We start from the raw sequence: 17,501 nt of genomic DNA, 5'->3' as shown, positions 1-17,501 counted from the left end.
TTGTTTTCCAGCTTCCGACTCTGATATAAATGGCAGTTCAGATATTATTTATAAAATCCTCTTTTATTTCTCCAAGCGAAAGCCTATATCGCTTAGATAGCTTTCTCCCAGTTAACACGAGTCTCCCATTTACACCAAATAATTGGGCAGAGATGAGAGGCGCCACAACCCTCCCTGAGACGGGAATCTGGGAAAAGGGACTGACCCACCATTTTGTTTGATTCGTCTGATTCGGTTACGCTAAAGCCAAGATCGCTTATTGTCTTCTTTCTCGTGGCCGGCCAAAGCTTTCTAGTCGCTGATGTTCTGTTGAGAAGATTGCCCGCTTTCTCTCTCCACTCCGAGTCCGACGCAAAAGTCAGTGGGTCGGGGGACCGGATGGCAGTGTTTGGTGGAGCAGGGTGAGACTGTTGTGGTTGGGGGGGCTGAGTCTGAGGCAGCAGAAAGTTTGCAGATGACAAAAAAAGGACAAGGGCCAAAAGGGGACAGGAGATTGGGGCCTTGAGGACTGAAGGAGGAGACGGGCAATTGGTAAGGGGTGAGGCTTTCCTTTCTGGGACCCTCTGGGGGCTCTTGGATTTTTGCGGGAAGGAGCACAAAAGGGTGGTATCCAGCTAGGATTCTCCCTTCTCCCACGAGGCCCCCCCGAGCCTAGATTACACCCCCACAGTGCGTGGCTTGTACTCCCTAAATTTACAGGGTGCGGGGGAGTTGGTCTTTCCACGTGCTACTCCATCCCACCTGAGCCTTCTACTGAAACCCGTCCGTGACTAGAAACTGGTGCCTGCCTTAGCCTTCCCATCTTCTCTCTGGGGCCGGGCAGAGCCGATCCCCGCTTCCCCAGGGGCACTTGTCGCAGAGTGTGATTGACTGGAAAGCCAGAGGGGGCTACCACACTTCCTGACTCGAGGCGGACTTTCTTCCATTACATAACTGGGATTTGGAAACCCCGAATGTCTCCTTTCTCTGAGCCCTGACCAACTTCGGGAGTGAAACACTCGTTCGGTTCAGATCTACGCCCGCCCCCGCCGACGCCAGACCTGCCTCTGCCTCCCAATGGTTCCCGAGGCTGCGTGGGCAGCATCGGCCGACCCTGGATTTCACTCTGTCCACTTGCCAAACCGAAGCCCCCGACATACAAAACAGTCGTTTCTCCCCGCTCGGGACAGCACGGAGAAAGATCCAGCGACAAAGACAGAGAACGTTTTTCGAGTTAAGCATATGTACATATTAAAAAGAAAAAAATAGGTCAGATGCCTTCTGAGGATAGCTCAAAAAGAAATGCCAAAAAGAGGGAACCTGCAGCGACCTTACTGCAGTTGAAAGGATGCTCGTTTCTCCGTTCTGGGAGCCAAAAGTGAAAAGTGGGGAGAGTAGGGGAAGGCGACCTGAAGGATTTCTTTCTAAGAGGCCGGCGACCCTGCGCTGGGATGCATGGAATCACCTTGCTTCCGTAAATCTGGTCAACTGGACCCCAAAGGGTGGATGGTGTCTTCGCTTAAACAAGCGGGGGGACGGAGGCACGGAGGAGGGAGATGTGCCTGGGACGGGACAGGGAGGGGCAAGGGAACGACCGGTAGGGGATTCCTGTCGTCCAGATGCCCGGCCCTTACCTCCCTTAGGTGGACATCCCGCCTGTTGTGAAAGGAAAAAGAGGGGGCCGCTAATTCGCTGCGAGAACCGGCCCGAGTGGCTTCGTCATCCGGATCCCGAAGAGGAAGCTAACGGAGAAGCGGCAGCCCCCCGCCCGCCCCCCGGTCCGCCCCCTGGCTCAGAGCCCAGGGAGCCTCACAGCGATGCTGGGGTGGGGACAGTCGCCAGGGGCAGGTCCAAGGCAGGCACCTCCGGGGCCTGGGCTGGGCTGGGTTTGCGATGGTCTAGTTTCTCTCCGAGCTGGTTGTACAGGTCCTTTATGGCCTCGCCGCTCTGCGGGGGGAGAAGGACGCACAGGGTAAGACAAGTCATGCTTGGGGATGGGGGACAAAAGCCTGGCTACCACTCAAAAAACAAAACCAAAAAAACCCAGAGGCCCACCTGCCACAGATTTTTTTTTTTTTTAGTGAAGGATGTAATTAAAACCCAGGAGATAATTAAGCTTCAGAAGCCACCAGCTAAATAGAACAGGTTCTCCAGGGAGCCAAGGGAGGGGAATCTGGCTTTCTGGTCTACGGGTCATGTCCCTTTCAGTGTGGGAAATGGAAACCACGGAGTCCAACATCCGGCTGCCCAGAGAGCCCCAGAGGGGGTAGTTCCCCGGACTGGAAAACAAGATCAGAAGTTTGGAAGGTTGTTTTGGTTTTTTGGGTTTTTTTTTTTACGGTATTAGTTAAGCACTTACTATGGGCCAGGCACTGTACCAAACGCAGGGGTAGACATTAGACAATCAGGTTGGACCCAGCCCACATTTCAAATGGGACACGGGCTTAATCCCCATTTTACAGATCGAGGCCCAGAGGAGCGACATGACTTGCCCAAGGTCACCCAGCAGACAAGCGGCGAATCCAGGATTGGAAACCGGGTCCCAGGTCTGGGCACCCTCCACTAGGCCACGCTGCTTCTCCGAGTTGCGAAAGGGTCTGGGCTCCCCCGCTGGGGATGCAACGGCGGTGGCCGGGTCTGTCCTGGGGTAGAAATGCCCAGCCCCAAAGTGACCAAGTGACCCACCTGGCTGCCGGGCTCCAACAGCTTCCGCAGGGCCTCCAGCTTGGAGGGTGCCACCTTATGATGCAGGTGAACCAAGAGTCGCAGTATATGACGATGCACGTTTTCCTTTCTGGAAAGGAACAGGCACGGGAGGTGAAAGATTAGGCCAACGCCACACAGGCCAGGAGGGTAGGCGCTTACTACAGTGCTCTGCACACCCCAAGCGCTCGGTCAATACGGTCGAATGAACCGAATGAGACGGGCTGCTTTTTTGGGAGAACCAAGGTCGGAGGTGTAAAGTGCTCCTCCTGCCCAAATACAATCGTATTTATTGAACGCGTACAGTGTACTAAGCGCTTGGAGAGTACAATTCGGCAACAGATAGGGACAATCCCTACCCGACAACGGGCTCACAGTCTAGAAGCGGGGAGACAGACGACAAAACAGAACAAGTACACAGGTCCAAAGAATCCCTTTCCCTGGGTGCCGTGGCCAATGACGAAATAATGATAATAATTGGGGTACTTAAGTGCATACACTTCACATAGCTGGGAGCTGTACTAAGCGCTGGAGTTGGTACAAGAACATAGGGTCCCGCCAGTCCTACAGATTCTGGGCTTTCAAAGCCTCCCCGTCCCCCAACCATCCCAGGCTTTACAAGGCCTGTCTTCCCCTATCCCCGCCCAGGACCGGCCGCGGGCTGACCTAGCGAAGGAGGTGAGCAAGAAGCCGTCGAAGAGGCTGGTGCAGAACTCCTCGGTGGAGAATTCGTCCGCCAGGAGGGTCAGGTTCCCCATGAGCAGATGAAGGAAGATGTCGCCGAAGGCCAGGTCGCTGAAGGTCTCCACTGCAAGGACAAGGGTTCGTTACTCGGCCGGGGGCGGAGGGCCCCGATGCTCTGCGCTTCGTTGATGGCGACGGACGGCAGCCCCCCAATTTTTAACCCACAGAGGCTGCGTTTCCACAGAGACGTCGGTGCCGTTTCTCCAAACTCCCTCGGGCAAATTTCTCTTTCGTTCTAGCCGAGAAGTGGCGTGGCCTAGTGGGTAAAGCCTGGGCCTGGGAGTCAGAAGGACCTGGTTTCTAGTCCTGGCTCCGCCGCTTATCCACTGCCTGACCTGAGTCATTTTGCTTCTCAATTCCTCAGTTCCCTTGCCTGCAGAATACAGATTCACTACCTATTCTCCCTCCTACTTAAACTGTGTGCCCCACGTGGGACCTGATTATTTTGGATTTACCCCAGTGCTCGGTACAGCGCTTAGCACGAAGTAAGTTGTTAATGCTGTGGAAGCAGCACAGCCTAGTAGAAAAAGCACATTCTAATCCCAGATCCGCCACCTGTCTGCTTTGTGACCTTGGACAAGTCGCTTCACTTCTCTGGGCCTCAGTTCCCTCACCTGGAAAATGGGGATGAAGACCGTGGGCCCCACGTAGGACACGGACTGTGTCCAACGTGATTAGCAGGTATCTACCCCAGCGCTTAGTAAAGTGCCTGGCACACAGCGCTTAACAAATACCACCCACCGGGGTTTGATAAGGAAGGCTACTGGAGCAGACTCACCCAATCCCGGCAGGAGTCGGAGAAAAGCGTTTTTGTTCCTCTGCTTAGTAATGTGAAGTACGTAGTACAGGCCGACTTCGCAGGCGATGCGGTGGTCTTGCAAAAACCTGAGACGGGCACGGGCGGCGTCAGAGCCCGGCCCCTCCCCACAGACCCCCGCAAAACTACACCCAGGGTCTCCAACGGGCTACTGTTTAATGATCGTGCACGTTCAGGGAAGGGGTTTTGTGGCATCCCGAAGCCCCATTTTATGGGAGTGGGAGCCCCTACGGCATCTGAAGCAGCAGCACGGCTTAGTGGCAAGAGCATGGGAGTCAGAGGATGTGGGTTCTAATCCCAGCTCCACCACTTGTCTACGTGAGTTTGGGCAAGTCACTTAACTTCTCTGGGCCTCAGTTACCTCACCTGAAAAATGGGGATAAAGACTGTGAACCCCATGTGGAACAGGAACTGTGTCCCACCTGATTACCCTGGATCTACTTCAGCACTTAGAACGGTGCTCGGCACGCAGTAAGCACTTAAATACCATAAATACTATTATTATTAGCTGATCCTTAAAACCACCCACCGGCATGCTTATCCCGCTATTTTGGTTCTGAGCAGCTTTATTTCAAGACGATGACTCAGCGTGGCCTAGTGGATGGAGCCTAGGCCTGGGAGTCAGAAGGACCTGAGTTCCAATCCTGATTCCGCCACTCGTCTGCTGTGTGACCTGGGGCAGGGCACCTCACTTCTCTGTGCTTCAGCTACCATATCTGTGAAACGGGGATTAAGATTGCACCCCCAGGGGGAAACAGAATGTGCTCCACCTTGCATCTACCTCAGCATTTAGTACAGTTCCTGGCACATTGTAAGCACTTAACAAATACCATTAAAAGAAAAAATGACTCCTTTAACTATCCTTCTTCATCTTCAGCTCCAAAGAGGAGATCTTAAACAGAGCCCGAGCATGACGACTTGTAGTTGGCCTCTCTGACCCGATGCTTCTGGGTTTTAAGAAAGGTGGTCTAGTGGGAAGCACACAGGACTGGAGGGCAGAAGACCGGGGCTCCTCAAGTATTGGCTCTGCCACGGGCCTGCAGTGTGACGTCTCTGTTCCTCAATTTCCTCACGTCTAAAATGGGACAAGGGTCCCTGCTCTCTCTGCCTCTTAAGACTGTGAGCCCCGGGTGGGACGGGGACTGTGTCTGATCTGATTATCTTGGTCCTACCCTGCCATTTAGCTCAGGGCTTTGGGACATAATATATACTACCGTAACTATTTCGCTCAATCGAATTTGGCTTTTCAATAAAGTTAAAAACACATTTTTCCTCATGAAGCTGACCCACTCAATAAGCCCTCTTTTCCTCTTCTCCCTTTCCCTTCTGATCACTCTCACTCCCTTTATTCACCCCCGCTCCCAAGCCCACAGCACTTATGTCCGTATCCGTCCTCTATTTATTTTCATTCCCGTCTGTCTCCCCTTCTAGAGTGTAAACTCATTGTGGGCAGGGAACGTGTCTCTTTATTGTTATAGTGTCCCCTCCCAGGTGCTTAGTACAGTGCCCTGCACACGGTCGGCCCTCAGTAAATATGACTGAATTGAATAACATACTTGGTGAAGCCCTCCGGAAGTGTACTGGGATAAGGAACGGGCACTTTGTCTTCCGTTGGCAATTTCTGGTCTACGTTGAACGTATAATCGTCAACCACAAAGGACATCAGCATTGGCAAAAACCTGGTGATCAGCTCCACTTCCTGGAAGAGGGAGAGAAGAAAGTTGCAAATGAAACAGCCTGACGATAATAATGTTGGTATTTGTTAAGCGCTTACTATGTGCCGAGCACCGTTCTAAGCGCTGGGGTAGACACAGGGGAATCAGGATGTCCCACGTGGGGCTCACAGTCTTAATCCCCATTTTACAGATGAGGTAACTGAGGCACCGAGAAGTTAAGTGACTCGCCCACAGTCACACAGCTGACAAGTGGCAGAGCTGGGATTCGAACTCATGACCTCTGACTCCAAAGCCCGTGCTCTTTCCACTGAGCCACGCTGCTTCTCTAACCACTGACGAACCACTCGAAGAAAGGTTAGTGGTCAAGACCTTGGGGTTTTGGCTTGGTGAACTGAAGGACCGTGGCCTGGTGGCTACAGCCTGGGCCTGGGAGTCAGAAGGCTCTGGGTTCTAATCCTAGCTACGCCCCTTCTATGCTGTGTGACCTTTGGAAAGTTTCTTTACTTCTCTGGGCCTCGGTTACCTCATCTGTAAAATGGGGATTACAACTGTGAGCCCCATGGGGGACAGGGGCTGTGTCTAATCTGATTAGCTTCGATCTACCCGGGTGCTTAATATGAGAAACAGCATGGCATAGTAAATAGAGCATGGGCTCGGGAATCAGGTCATGGATTATAATCCCGGCACCGCCACTTGTCTAGGGTGCGATGTTGGGCAAGTCGCTTCACTTCTCTGGGCCTCAATTACCTCATCTGTAAAACGGGAATCGAAACCGGGAGCCCCGTGTGGGACAAGGGACTGTGTCCAACCCCATTCACTTGTATCCATCCCAGTGCTTAAGTACAGTGCCTGGCACCCAGAAAGTGCTTAACAAGTACCACAATTATTACTATTATTATGAATACAGTCCCAGGCACAAATTAAGCACTTAAATATCACAATTTATTATTATTGTTATTATTATTATTGAATCACCAGTTGTGGGACTCCCGCTTGGACACTAAAAAGAGTCCATGGAGAGGCACTTTAATTCTCTGTGCCTCAGTTACCTCTATCCACTAAACCACGCCGCTTCTCTCAGGTCACGCTGCTTCTCACTTGTCTGCCGGATGACTTTGGGCAAGTCACTTCACTTCTCTAACGCTTCAGTTTCCTCACCCGTCATGGGGATTCAGTACCTCGAACCCCGTTTCTTAGACCGTGACCCCCTTGTGGGACAGGGCCTGGGTTCAACTTGATTGGCTTGATTCTCCCCCAGAGCTTGGTACACATTAAGTATTTTAACAAGAATAATAACAGTGATAATAACGATGATGATAAAGATAGTAACAATCATCTTGAAAATAAGAGTACCATCTTTGGCTCCTTGAAGACCTGGCTGTCAATCATGTCCCAGGCGCCTTGCCCCAGAGACAGCATCCTTAACAGCAACATTAGATCAGGGCTTTCCTGTAAATTCAGATGAAAACAAAACACATTTAAAATCACAGATTACTACCTTTAGCTAGGCCAAATGACACAGGCTCTCTGAAGGAGGGCTTCTTTTCGATCTCCTCCTGGAATCTAGAAACACCACACCCTCTCCATCTTTAGCCATGATTCAGAACGGGATTTCTCGTTTCCCTCAATCCATCGACGGATTACTTTGGGGAGAACTCTAGGTTGTAGTGGGTAGGGAAAGTGCCTATTGCTGGAAAGTCCCCTCCCAAGCACTTAGTACAGTGTTCTGCACACAGTAAGTAATACAATTGAATGAATAAGAGGACAACAGAGCAGGGAAGACACACTGAACTGAGCGCTTGGGGGAGTGTGCTGGAGTTGGAAGGCACGATCCCTGTCTTCTAGGAGCTTACCGTCTGCTGTGTGCAGAGCACTGACCTGAGTCCAACTGAGAAGGCATCTCCAGCTCTGCCTGGGAGCCTGCCTTTTGACAACTCATTAGGACCCTTTTGGAGCTGCATATTCTCCCCACTTTTGGTGAGGAGGAGGAGATGGAGTCAGGGCACATGGGGGACAAAAGTGAGACACATCAGAACCTGGCGGGGACTGGTCTGCTTTTTTCCGTACAACACCTTCCTCCACTTGCAAAATAGTGGAGGACCAATTTCATCTCCTTCCGAATTACACCCCTGGAGTGAAGCTATGGTTTCAGAGCACTGTACTAAGAACCCGGCAGAATACAACAGAGTTGTTAGATACAGACATGTTCCCAAGCAGAAACAGCACGGCAAAATGGCCAGAGGCCGGGCCTGCGAGTCAGAAGATCATGGTTTCTAATCCCGGCTCCGCCACTCGTCTGCCGAGTGACCCTGGGCAAGTCACCTCACTTCTCTGGGCCTCAGTTATCTCATCTGGAAAATGGGGATCGAGACCATGAGGCCCACGGGGGACAGGACTGTGTCCAACCCTATTTGCTTGTATCCACCTCAGTGCTTAGGACAGTGCCTGGCACGTAGCAAGCACTTAAGAACTACCATAATTATTTATATCTCAGCCAGTATCAACCTCTTTTCAACTAAGGCATATCTGTGGAAAAATGGACAAGGACGACATCATGTCATCTCGGGAAACTCACCCTGGGCAAGGTGTCTTGGCCCACCAGCTCCTGAAGGTGTCTAATAGTGCTCAAGGCCAAGGTGTTGATAGCAAAGGGGTCACACAGGATCATAGATAAATCCCTTTGCGGGGAGAGAGAAGAAATGAAAGAACGTCAGTTCTACATTTTAAATTTGGACCAAGAGCTAAGCAAGACACCCCTTCCCCCCAAACAGGAGCCACTTTTATTTGAACGATGATCAGAGGAGCCCAAGATGTCCATTAATTTGCGATCCAAAGAAATGGCTGCCAGAGTTTCACCCACTCCACGAGAAGGAGCCTGGGGGTACTTTCTGCCGTGTTCGGTTCTACAGCCCAGGTAGATAACATCTGACGAGAGCATTAAGAATTCAAACCCAACCACCAAACGACAATGAACCCGCCAGCAACTCGTTTTCTATGTTACAGAGAAAATACGACTTTTTGAAATTTCTTTCTTCTTTTTAACATCCATTCCCTGATAATTTTCAAGCAAAAGGGAGTGTAATGTACTCAGGTGATATTCACGCAGCAGGACCCGGGAGCCAGAGGACCTGGATTCTAATCCAGGGTCCACCCCGTGCCTGCTGTGAGGACTTTGCCGCTGATTGCCCTGTGCTGTCCCGAGATCCTTTTCCTTCCGCTCACCCCAATACTTGTTCTTGTCCCTTTTTCACGCCGTCCAGGAAGCCCTGCAGTTCCCGAGCTCGCTTGTTATCCACGAACCTCTCTCGGATGCAGGCGTCCAGGCACCAGGTGAACTGCACAAGACGAGAATAAAACAAACAAAAAAAACACACCACCGTTGTGAAGTCGGGGAGGGGCCCCTTTCTATCACCGAGAGCAGACAAAAAAAGCAGTAGCTTACGGTATTTGCTGAGCATTTACTACGTGGCAGGCATTCTATCAGGTGCTGGCATGGATACAAGTTAGTCGGGTTGGATCCAGTCCATGTCCCCCATGCACGGTCTTAATCCTTATTTTACAGATGAGGAAACTGAGGCACAGATAATTGAAGTGACTTGAAGTCCTTCCCCCCCCAACTCATTTATTTCTGGTCTAGGAGGAGGAGAAAAAGGGTTCTTCCACCCTCATTTCTGTCCGGTCTAAGAGGAGGGGGAAAAAGGTCTGTCCGGTACCTTGTGGCAGGGGTCCACCGTGCAGATGTCGCTGATGTCCAGGTCGTGGAGGGACATCAAGAGCTCGGCCCTCAGGCTGCAGTAGTGGACGTTCCTCGTCCGCAGGAAGAGCGTGCGGAGGAACTGCAGGACCATGTCGTACAGCTTCACGTTCTTCCCGATCATCTGCGTCAGCTTCTGCACCACCTAGGACCGCGGCGAGACACCACCAGGGTACTTGCTAAGCGCTTACAATGGGCCAAGTGCCAGACTAGGTGCCTGGGGGAGGGCGACCTGATGGAGATGGTCACTGCGTCCCCTGCCCGGAACGAGCCTAGGGTCTAGAAGGGGAGATGGAGGTGGACAGAAATAAAGACCGATGTGGACGGAAGCGTCGTGGGGCCGAATCAAGAGGGCAACGCGGAAGGGAGTGGGAGGAGAGGAAGTGAGGGCTTAGTCGGGGAAGGCCTCTTGGAGGAGATGGGTTTTTAATAAGGCTTTGAAGGTGGGGAGAGTTGTGGCCTGTCATATTTAAGGGGGGGAGGGAGTTCCGGGTCAGAAGCAGGACCAGGGGTGAGTAGCGATCATTTGAATTCACATTCCTCAGGTGCCAAAGGCAGATAGGGAGAGTGTGGGCAAAAGAGTGCCCCTCACTCTTGCTAATTTAGCTTCTGTCCTGTAGAAAAAATGCCCCCAGTGATCCAAGAAGTCAGAAACCTGACACCAATATGGTTGCCCTCTGGCTACCTTAAAAGGTGAGCTGAACTTACCCAAATTAAGTTCACTTGTCGGCATTTTGGTAACGCTTTAGTGCTGCAAACTGTTTCACTATCACCTCCCGCTCACTTACCCACAGAAACCGTGCCTCCGAGAAGCCGGCTTGTTCCAAGTTTGGCAGAAAAACAATTCCTTTGGACCCTTTTAACTCCTCTGAGGCCCCGGATTCCTATAGCTCTCCAAAACACCTCTCACCAGAGGATGAAATGATGGTATTTACCAAGTGCTTTCTCAACACCAGGGAATCAGAGTCCCTGCCCCACATGGGGGTTTCAGACTAAGAAGGAATCATTCATATTTACTGAGCGCTTACTATGTGCAGAGCATGGTACTAAGCTCTTGAAAGCACAAACCTAACAGAATTAAGTCGTGTTCCCCGCCCGTGACAAATTTACCATCTCATGGGATGGAGAAGGGGAAGTTAATTCTCATTTTACAGGTGAGGAAACCGAGACCCAGAGCACTTAAGTGACTTCCCCAAGGTCACTCAGCAGCCAAGTGGCGAAGCCACGATTAGAACCCCAGCCCGGGGTTCTTTCCACTACACCCCGCTCGGTGCAGAATTTCAACTCCAGGGTGAGATTACCGGAGGCAGGATCCGCCACGTGGATCTAAATATTTATGTCTCCCCATCTACTGTCCTCTCCCCTGCGCTTAGTACTGTACCCTGCCCAAGTAAGCGCTCAATAAATACGACAGACTGAATGAACGGACGAGTCCCGAGCCTCACCTCCCCCTGACGCCTCGTCTTCGGAGAAGGGCTGAAGAAGTTATGCAAGACGGACAGGTCGCTGCTGAACACGAGGTTCTCCTTCTCCAGGATGTAGTGTTTCAGCAGCGGGGAGACCTCGTCGCCGAACAGGGCTTGGTTGTCTTGCCAGATCTGACGCTTCACCTCCACCGAGCAGGCGCGGTACAGGTCCTTGTCGGCCATGACCAGCTTCAGTTTCTTTTCCGGGACCTTCGCAACAGCGGGGAGGAGTCGGCAAACCCCCGTGCACATTGCGGGGCACATTGCGGGGCTGCCGTTTTACTCGGTGCTCCTTATCTACTGAGCTGGCAATGCCTCTCAGGCCACAGGGAAGACCCCCATCTTTCCCAGAGCACCCGCTAAGCTCCATTCTAGACATTTACTTCTTTTAAAATGGTATTTGTTAAGCGCTTCTTAGGTGCCGGGCACTGTACTAAGCGCTGAGGTGGATATAAGCTTAATCGGGTCCTCTCCCCGCTTCCCAGCCCCACAGCCTTATGTACACATCTATAATTTATTTATATTAATGCCTGTCTTCTCCTCTAGACTATAATCTTGTTGGGGACAGAGAATGTGTTTATTTTTATAATATACTGTTTATCATTATATTATAATTTTATTATTATACTATACTCTCCCAAGTGCTTAGTACAGTGCTTTGCACACAGTAAGCACGCAATAAATACATCTGGATGAAAAAATGGAAGGTTGGACAAAGTCCACGTGCCACATGGGGCTTGCAGTCTTAATCCCCATTATACAAATAAGAGAACTGAGGCCCAGAAAAGTGAAACGACTTACCCAAGGTCACGTAGGAGATGAGTGGTGGAGCCAGGGTTAGAACCCAGGTCCTTCCGACTCTCGGGCCCGGGCTCTAGCCACTAGACCATGCTGTTTCTTGGCCCAAAAAAACATACCATCATCTAGATTCGATCCTCTCTTTTCTTGGAAATGTTACTCTTTACCAACTTTCCAAGCTCCATTCTGTGGTCAGCCAAATTATAAATGGACAAGGGCTGCCCCCTCCCCGCCCGCACTCTGGTTCTTCGAGAAGATTCAAATATGCTTTCTGACTAAAGAAAGTGTAACTGAAAGGTTGGCGGCTGCCATTTACATCCCAGTTGCCAAAGTCTAAGACCTTTGATTGAGAAAGTACGAGAGTTTAAGACCCTGACTGAAGATACAGGAGTCTAAGACCCCGATTGGGAGGGTATAACAGAGTCAGGCAGGTTTTGGCATCAGGCAGCTTTTACCTTAGGAAGATGTTTCATGACACACATCACCACTGGCTGGATAGAGGGCATTTTGACAAGCGAGAAACTCTTCTCCAGGAGATCTTCCAGCTTTTTGTACCTAGGAACGCACGGAGGAAAAAAAACCAACAACGTGACGGACGGTTCTGAATTTCTGAATGGCGGTCAGAAAGGGCAAGAGCGGGAATCAATCAAATAATCCATCGTATTTATTGAGCGCTTGACTAAGTGCTGGGGACGGAACAGTATAACAGGGTTGGCAGCCAGTCATATTTATTGATCGCTTACTGTGTGCAGAGCACTGTACTAAGCGCTTGGGAGAGAACAATAATAAGTAGACATGTTCCGTGCCCACAATGAGCTTAGAGTCTGGAGGAGGAGATGGACATTAATATAAATTATGGATATGGACTTAAGTCCTGTAAGCTCATTACGGGTAGAGAACACATCCACTATTTCTGCTGTACTCTCTCAAGCGCTTCGTTCAGAGCTCTGCACAGTGTAAGCGCTCAATGAATAGCATTAATTGATTGATAAATAAATTACGTATACGTACCTAAGGGTTACGGGGCTGAGGGTGGGGTGAATGCCAAATGCCCAAAGGGTATTGATCCAACGGCATAGACAGATTTAAAAACAACAGGTACTGAACCCCCATTTTACAGATGTGGGAAGTGAGGCCCAGAGCAGGTGAGTGACAGCCCCAAGGCCACAGAGTTGAGATTAGAAAAGCAGCGCGGCTTAGTGGAAAGAGCCCGGGCTTGGGAGCCAGAGGATGTGGGTTCTAATCCTGGCTCTGCCACTTGTCAGCTGTGTGACCTTGGGAGAGCCACTTTACTTCTCTGTGCCTCACTTACCTCATCTGTAAAATAGGATTAAAAGCGTGAGCCCCACGTGGGGCAACCTGATTACCTTGTATCTACCCCAGCGCTTAGAACGGTTCTTGGCACATAGTAAGCGCTTAACAAACACCATTATTATTATTATTAGAACCCAGATCCTCCGACTTCCAGGCTCGGGCTCTTTCCTCTAGGCCATGCTGCTTCTCTAATCTCAACTGTGTGGCCTTGGGGCTGTCACTTAACCGCTCTGGGCCTCACTTCCCTCATCTGTAAAATGGAGGAGTTCAATACCTGTTGTTATTAACAGGTGCGGGGTGTATTCTTGGGTTGGCGACCGACGGGACGCCACCCCCCACGTGCCTACCTTTCCTCGACCTTCCCTTCGGCAGCGATGGCGGACACCCGCTCCAGGAGCTTGTCCCGCAGCTCGTCGAACACGGACTGGTGGAACTCCAAGCGTGGGGTGCCGTGCAGGTCCAAGAAAGGCAGGGCAGACTGGAGGGAGGGGAGTAAGACCCCATTTTCTGTCTGAGAAAACACAGGAATAGGTCGGAAACTGACTTCTTGCTAAGCGGGGCTAAAAAAATCAAGGAACTGTATGCGGATCTGAATCCCTTCCACGTAGGAAGCCTGATTGACTCAGTCTACCACGATCCAGAGACACGTGTCCCCCCCCCCCTTCTAGACTATAAGCCTGTTGTGGGCAGGGACTGTCTCTCTTTATTGCTGTACTGTATTTTCCAAGCGCTTAGTATAGTGCTCTGCACACTATAAGCGCTCCATAAATATGACTGAACGCCTGCTCTCCTAAGGGCTTAGTCCAGCTCTCTGCACCCAATAATGCTCCAAAGAATGCCTGCTCTCCCAAGGGCTCGGTCCAGCGCTCTGCACATAGTAAGTGCTCCATAAAGAAGGCTGAATGAACGCCTGCTCTCCCAAGCGCTTAGTCCAGTGCTCTGCACAGTAAGCCCTCCACTGAATCTATTTATTGCTATTGTTCTTGCCTGTCCGTCTCCCCCGATTAGACTGTGCGCCCGTCAAAGGGCAGGGACTGTCTATCTGTTACCGATTTGTCCATTCTAAGCGCTTAGTCCAGTGCTCTGCACATAGTAAGCGTTCAATAAATACTATTGAATGAACGCCTGCTCTCCCAAGTGCTTAGTCCAGTGCTCCTCACAGAGTAAAGTGCTCCATAAAGACAACTGAAGGCACGCCTCCTCTCCCAAGTGCTTAGTTCAGTGCTCTGCACAGAGTAAGCCCTCCATAGAATGCCTCCTCTCCAAGCGCTTAGTCCAGTGCTCTGCACAGAGTAAGTTCTCAACATATCACCTCTCCCATGCGCTTGGTCCAGTGCTCTGCACAGTAAGAGCTCCACAGAATGCCTCCTCTCCCAAGCGTTTAGTCCAGTGCTCTGCACAGAGTAACCCCACTACAGAATACCTCCTCTCCCAAGCGCTTAGTCTAATGTTCTGTCCAGGGAGAGCTCCACAGTGTGCCTCCTCTCCCCAGCGCTTAGTCAATAATAATAATAATGTTGGTATTTGTTAAGCGCTTACTATGTGCAGAGCACTGTTCTAAGCGCTGGGGGAGATACAGGGTAATCGGGTTGTCCCACGTGAGGCTCACAGTTGATCCCCATTTTACAGATGAGGTCACTGAGGCCCAGAGAAGTGAAGCGACTCACCCACAGTCACACAGCTGACAAGGGGCAGAGCCGGGAGTCAAACTCATGACCTCTGACTCCATAGCCCAAGCTCTTTCCACTGAGCCACGCTGCTTCCCCAGTGCTCTGCACACAGTAAGCCCTCCACAGAACGCCCCCTGTCCCAAGCGCTCTGCACCCAGTCCTAGGTCATGGGTTCGACTCCCGGCTCTGCCCCTTGTCAGCTGTGTGACTGTGGGCGAGTCACTTCACTTCTCTGGGCCTCAGTTCCCTCACCTGCAAAATGGGGATTAACTGGGAGCCTCCCGTGGGACCACCTGATGACCCTGTATCTCCCCCAGCGCTTAGAACAGTGCTCGGCACAGAGTGAGCGCTTAACAAATACCAACATTATTTATTAGAGAACCAGCATGGCTCAGTGGAAAGAGCCCGGGCTTTGGAGTCAGAGGTCATGAGTTCGAATCCCAGCTCTGTCAGCTGGGTGACTGTGGAGAAGCAGCGTGGCTCAGTGGAAAGAGCACGGGCTTTGGAGTCAGAGGTCATGGGTTCGAATCCCGGCTCGATCACTTGTCAGCTGTGTGACTTTGGGCAAGTCACTTAACTTCTCGGTGCCTCAGTTACCTCATCTGTAAAATGGGGCTTAAGATTGTGAGCCCCAAGTGGGACAACCTGATTCCCCTGTGTCTACCCCAGCGCTTAGAACAGTGCTCGGCACATAGTAAGCGCTTAACAAATACCAGCATTATTACTTCACTTCTCTGGGTCTCAGTTCCCTCATCTGGAAAATGGGGATGAAGACTGTGAGCCCCAAACAAATACCAACATTATTACTTCACTTCTCTGGGCCTCAGTTCCCTCATCTGGAAAATGGGGATGAAGACTGGGAGCCCGACGTGGGACGACCTGATTCCCCTGTGTCTACCCCAGCGCTTAGAACAGTGCTCGGCACATAGTAAGCGCTTAACAAATACCAACATTATTATTATTAGAGAGGTGTGAATGACTGAATGAATGAATGAATGAATGGGGGGTCCTCTGGCGCCGCCCGGCGGCCGCACCTGGAACTGCTCGATGGCCTTGAGCGGCTCGGTGCAGTTGGTCAGCGTCTCCTTCAGGTCGTCGCCGTTGGCCACCCCCAGGTCCTGCAGCCCCGCGAACATGGAGGCCGAGGCCGAAGAGGAGGCCCCGGGCCGCGGTCCATCGGGGCCCCGCTCCGCCGCCGCCGCCGCCGGCCGGGCCGCGCCCCGCTCCGCCCCCGCCGCCGCCGCCGCCGGCCCCTCCAGCTCGGCGCCCCCCCAAGCCCCCCAAGGCCTCACTTCCGGCCCGCGCCCGCCACATCCGGTCCCGGCCGGAAACCGCCACCCGGCGCTTTTGGTTCCCACCGGCACAACGGCCCCGCCCCGCAGAATGACGGCATTCAGTCATCCAGTAGTATTTAATAATAATAATAATGTTGGTATTTGTTAAGCGCTTACTATGTGCCGAGCACTGTTCTAAGCGCTGGGGTAGACATAGGGGAATCAGGTTGTCCCACGTGGGGCTCACAGTCTTAATCCCCATTTTACAGATGAGGGAACTGAGGCACAGAGAAGTGAAGTGACTTGCCCACAGTCACACAGCCGACAAGTGGCAGAGCTGGGATTCGAACTCATGAGCCCTGACTCCAAAGCCCGTGCTCTTTCCACTGAGCCACGCTGCTTCTCTATTTATTGAGCGCTTCCTAGGTGCAGAGCACTGGACTAAGCGCTTGGAATGGACACATCGGCAACAGAGAGAGACAGTCCCTGCCCTTTGACGGGCTTACAGTCTAATCGGGGGAGACGGGCAGACAAGAACAATGGCAATAAATAGAGTCAAGGGGAAGAACATCCCATAAAAGCAATGGCAAATAAATAGAGTCAACGCTTCCCATCACTGTTCTCATAGCAATGATAATAATAATGTTGGTATTTGTTAAGCGCTCACCAAGCACTGTTTTGACAATAATAATAATGGCATTTATTAAACGCTTACCAAGCACTGTTCTAATAATAATAATAATGATGATGATGGCATTTATTAAACGCTTACCAAGCACTGTTCTAATAATAATAATAATGATGATGATGGCATTTATTAAACGCTTACCAAGCACTGTTCTAATAACAACAATAATAATGTTGGTATTTGTTAAGCGCTCACCAAGCACTGTTCTGACAATAATAATAATAACATTTATTAAACGCTTACCAAGTACTGTTCTAATAATAATAATGATGATGACATTTATTAAACGCTTATTAAGCACTGTTCTAATAACAATAATAATAATGTTGGTATTTGTTAAGCGCTCACCGAGCCTGTTCTAATAATAATAATGATGGCATTTATTAAACGCTTACCAAGCACTGTTCTAATAATAAACGCTTACCCAGCACTGTTCTAATAATAATAATAATGGTGATGGCATTTATTAAACGCTTACCAAGCACAGTTCTAATAATAATGATGGCATTTATTAAGCGCTTACTATGGGCCAAGCACTGTTCTAAGCACTGGGGTAAATACAGGGTCATCAGGTTGTCCCACGTGAGACTCACAGTCTTCATCCCCATTTTGCAGATG

General features: G+C 50.9%; 1 protein-coding gene across 1 annotated transcript; it reads right to left on the bottom strand.

Moving 5' to 3' along the window:
* Positions 1–1,788: 1,788 nt before the first annotated feature.
* Positions 1,789–16,122, bottom strand: NELFB (negative elongation factor complex member B). The gene is made up of 13 exons (XM_029054375.2): positions 15,956–16,122; positions 13,599–13,762; positions 12,393–12,492; positions 11,119–11,349; positions 9,633–9,818; positions 9,142–9,254; positions 8,495–8,597; positions 7,273–7,368; positions 5,800–5,942; positions 4,205–4,311; positions 3,349–3,490; positions 2,665–2,773; positions 1,789–1,926 (listed from the first exon to the last, which is right to left on the bottom strand). The coding sequence occupies exons 1-13, from the start codon at positions 16,055–16,057 to the stop codon at positions 1,789–1,791; spliced, it is 1,734 nt and encodes a 577-aa protein (XP_028910208.1). The 5' UTR covers positions 16,058–16,122.
* Positions 16,123–17,501: the final 1,379 nt, after the last annotated feature.

The sequence above is a fragment of the Ornithorhynchus anatinus genome, chromosome X4 (assembly GCF_004115215.2).
Source record: "Ornithorhynchus anatinus isolate Pmale09 chromosome X4, mOrnAna1.pri.v4, whole genome shotgun sequence".
Taxonomy (NCBI): Eukaryota; Metazoa; Chordata; class Mammalia; order Monotremata; family Ornithorhynchidae; genus Ornithorhynchus; species Ornithorhynchus anatinus.
The sequence above is the reverse complement of the archived record's forward strand: the minus strand, read 5'-3'. Positions and strand labels throughout refer to the sequence as shown.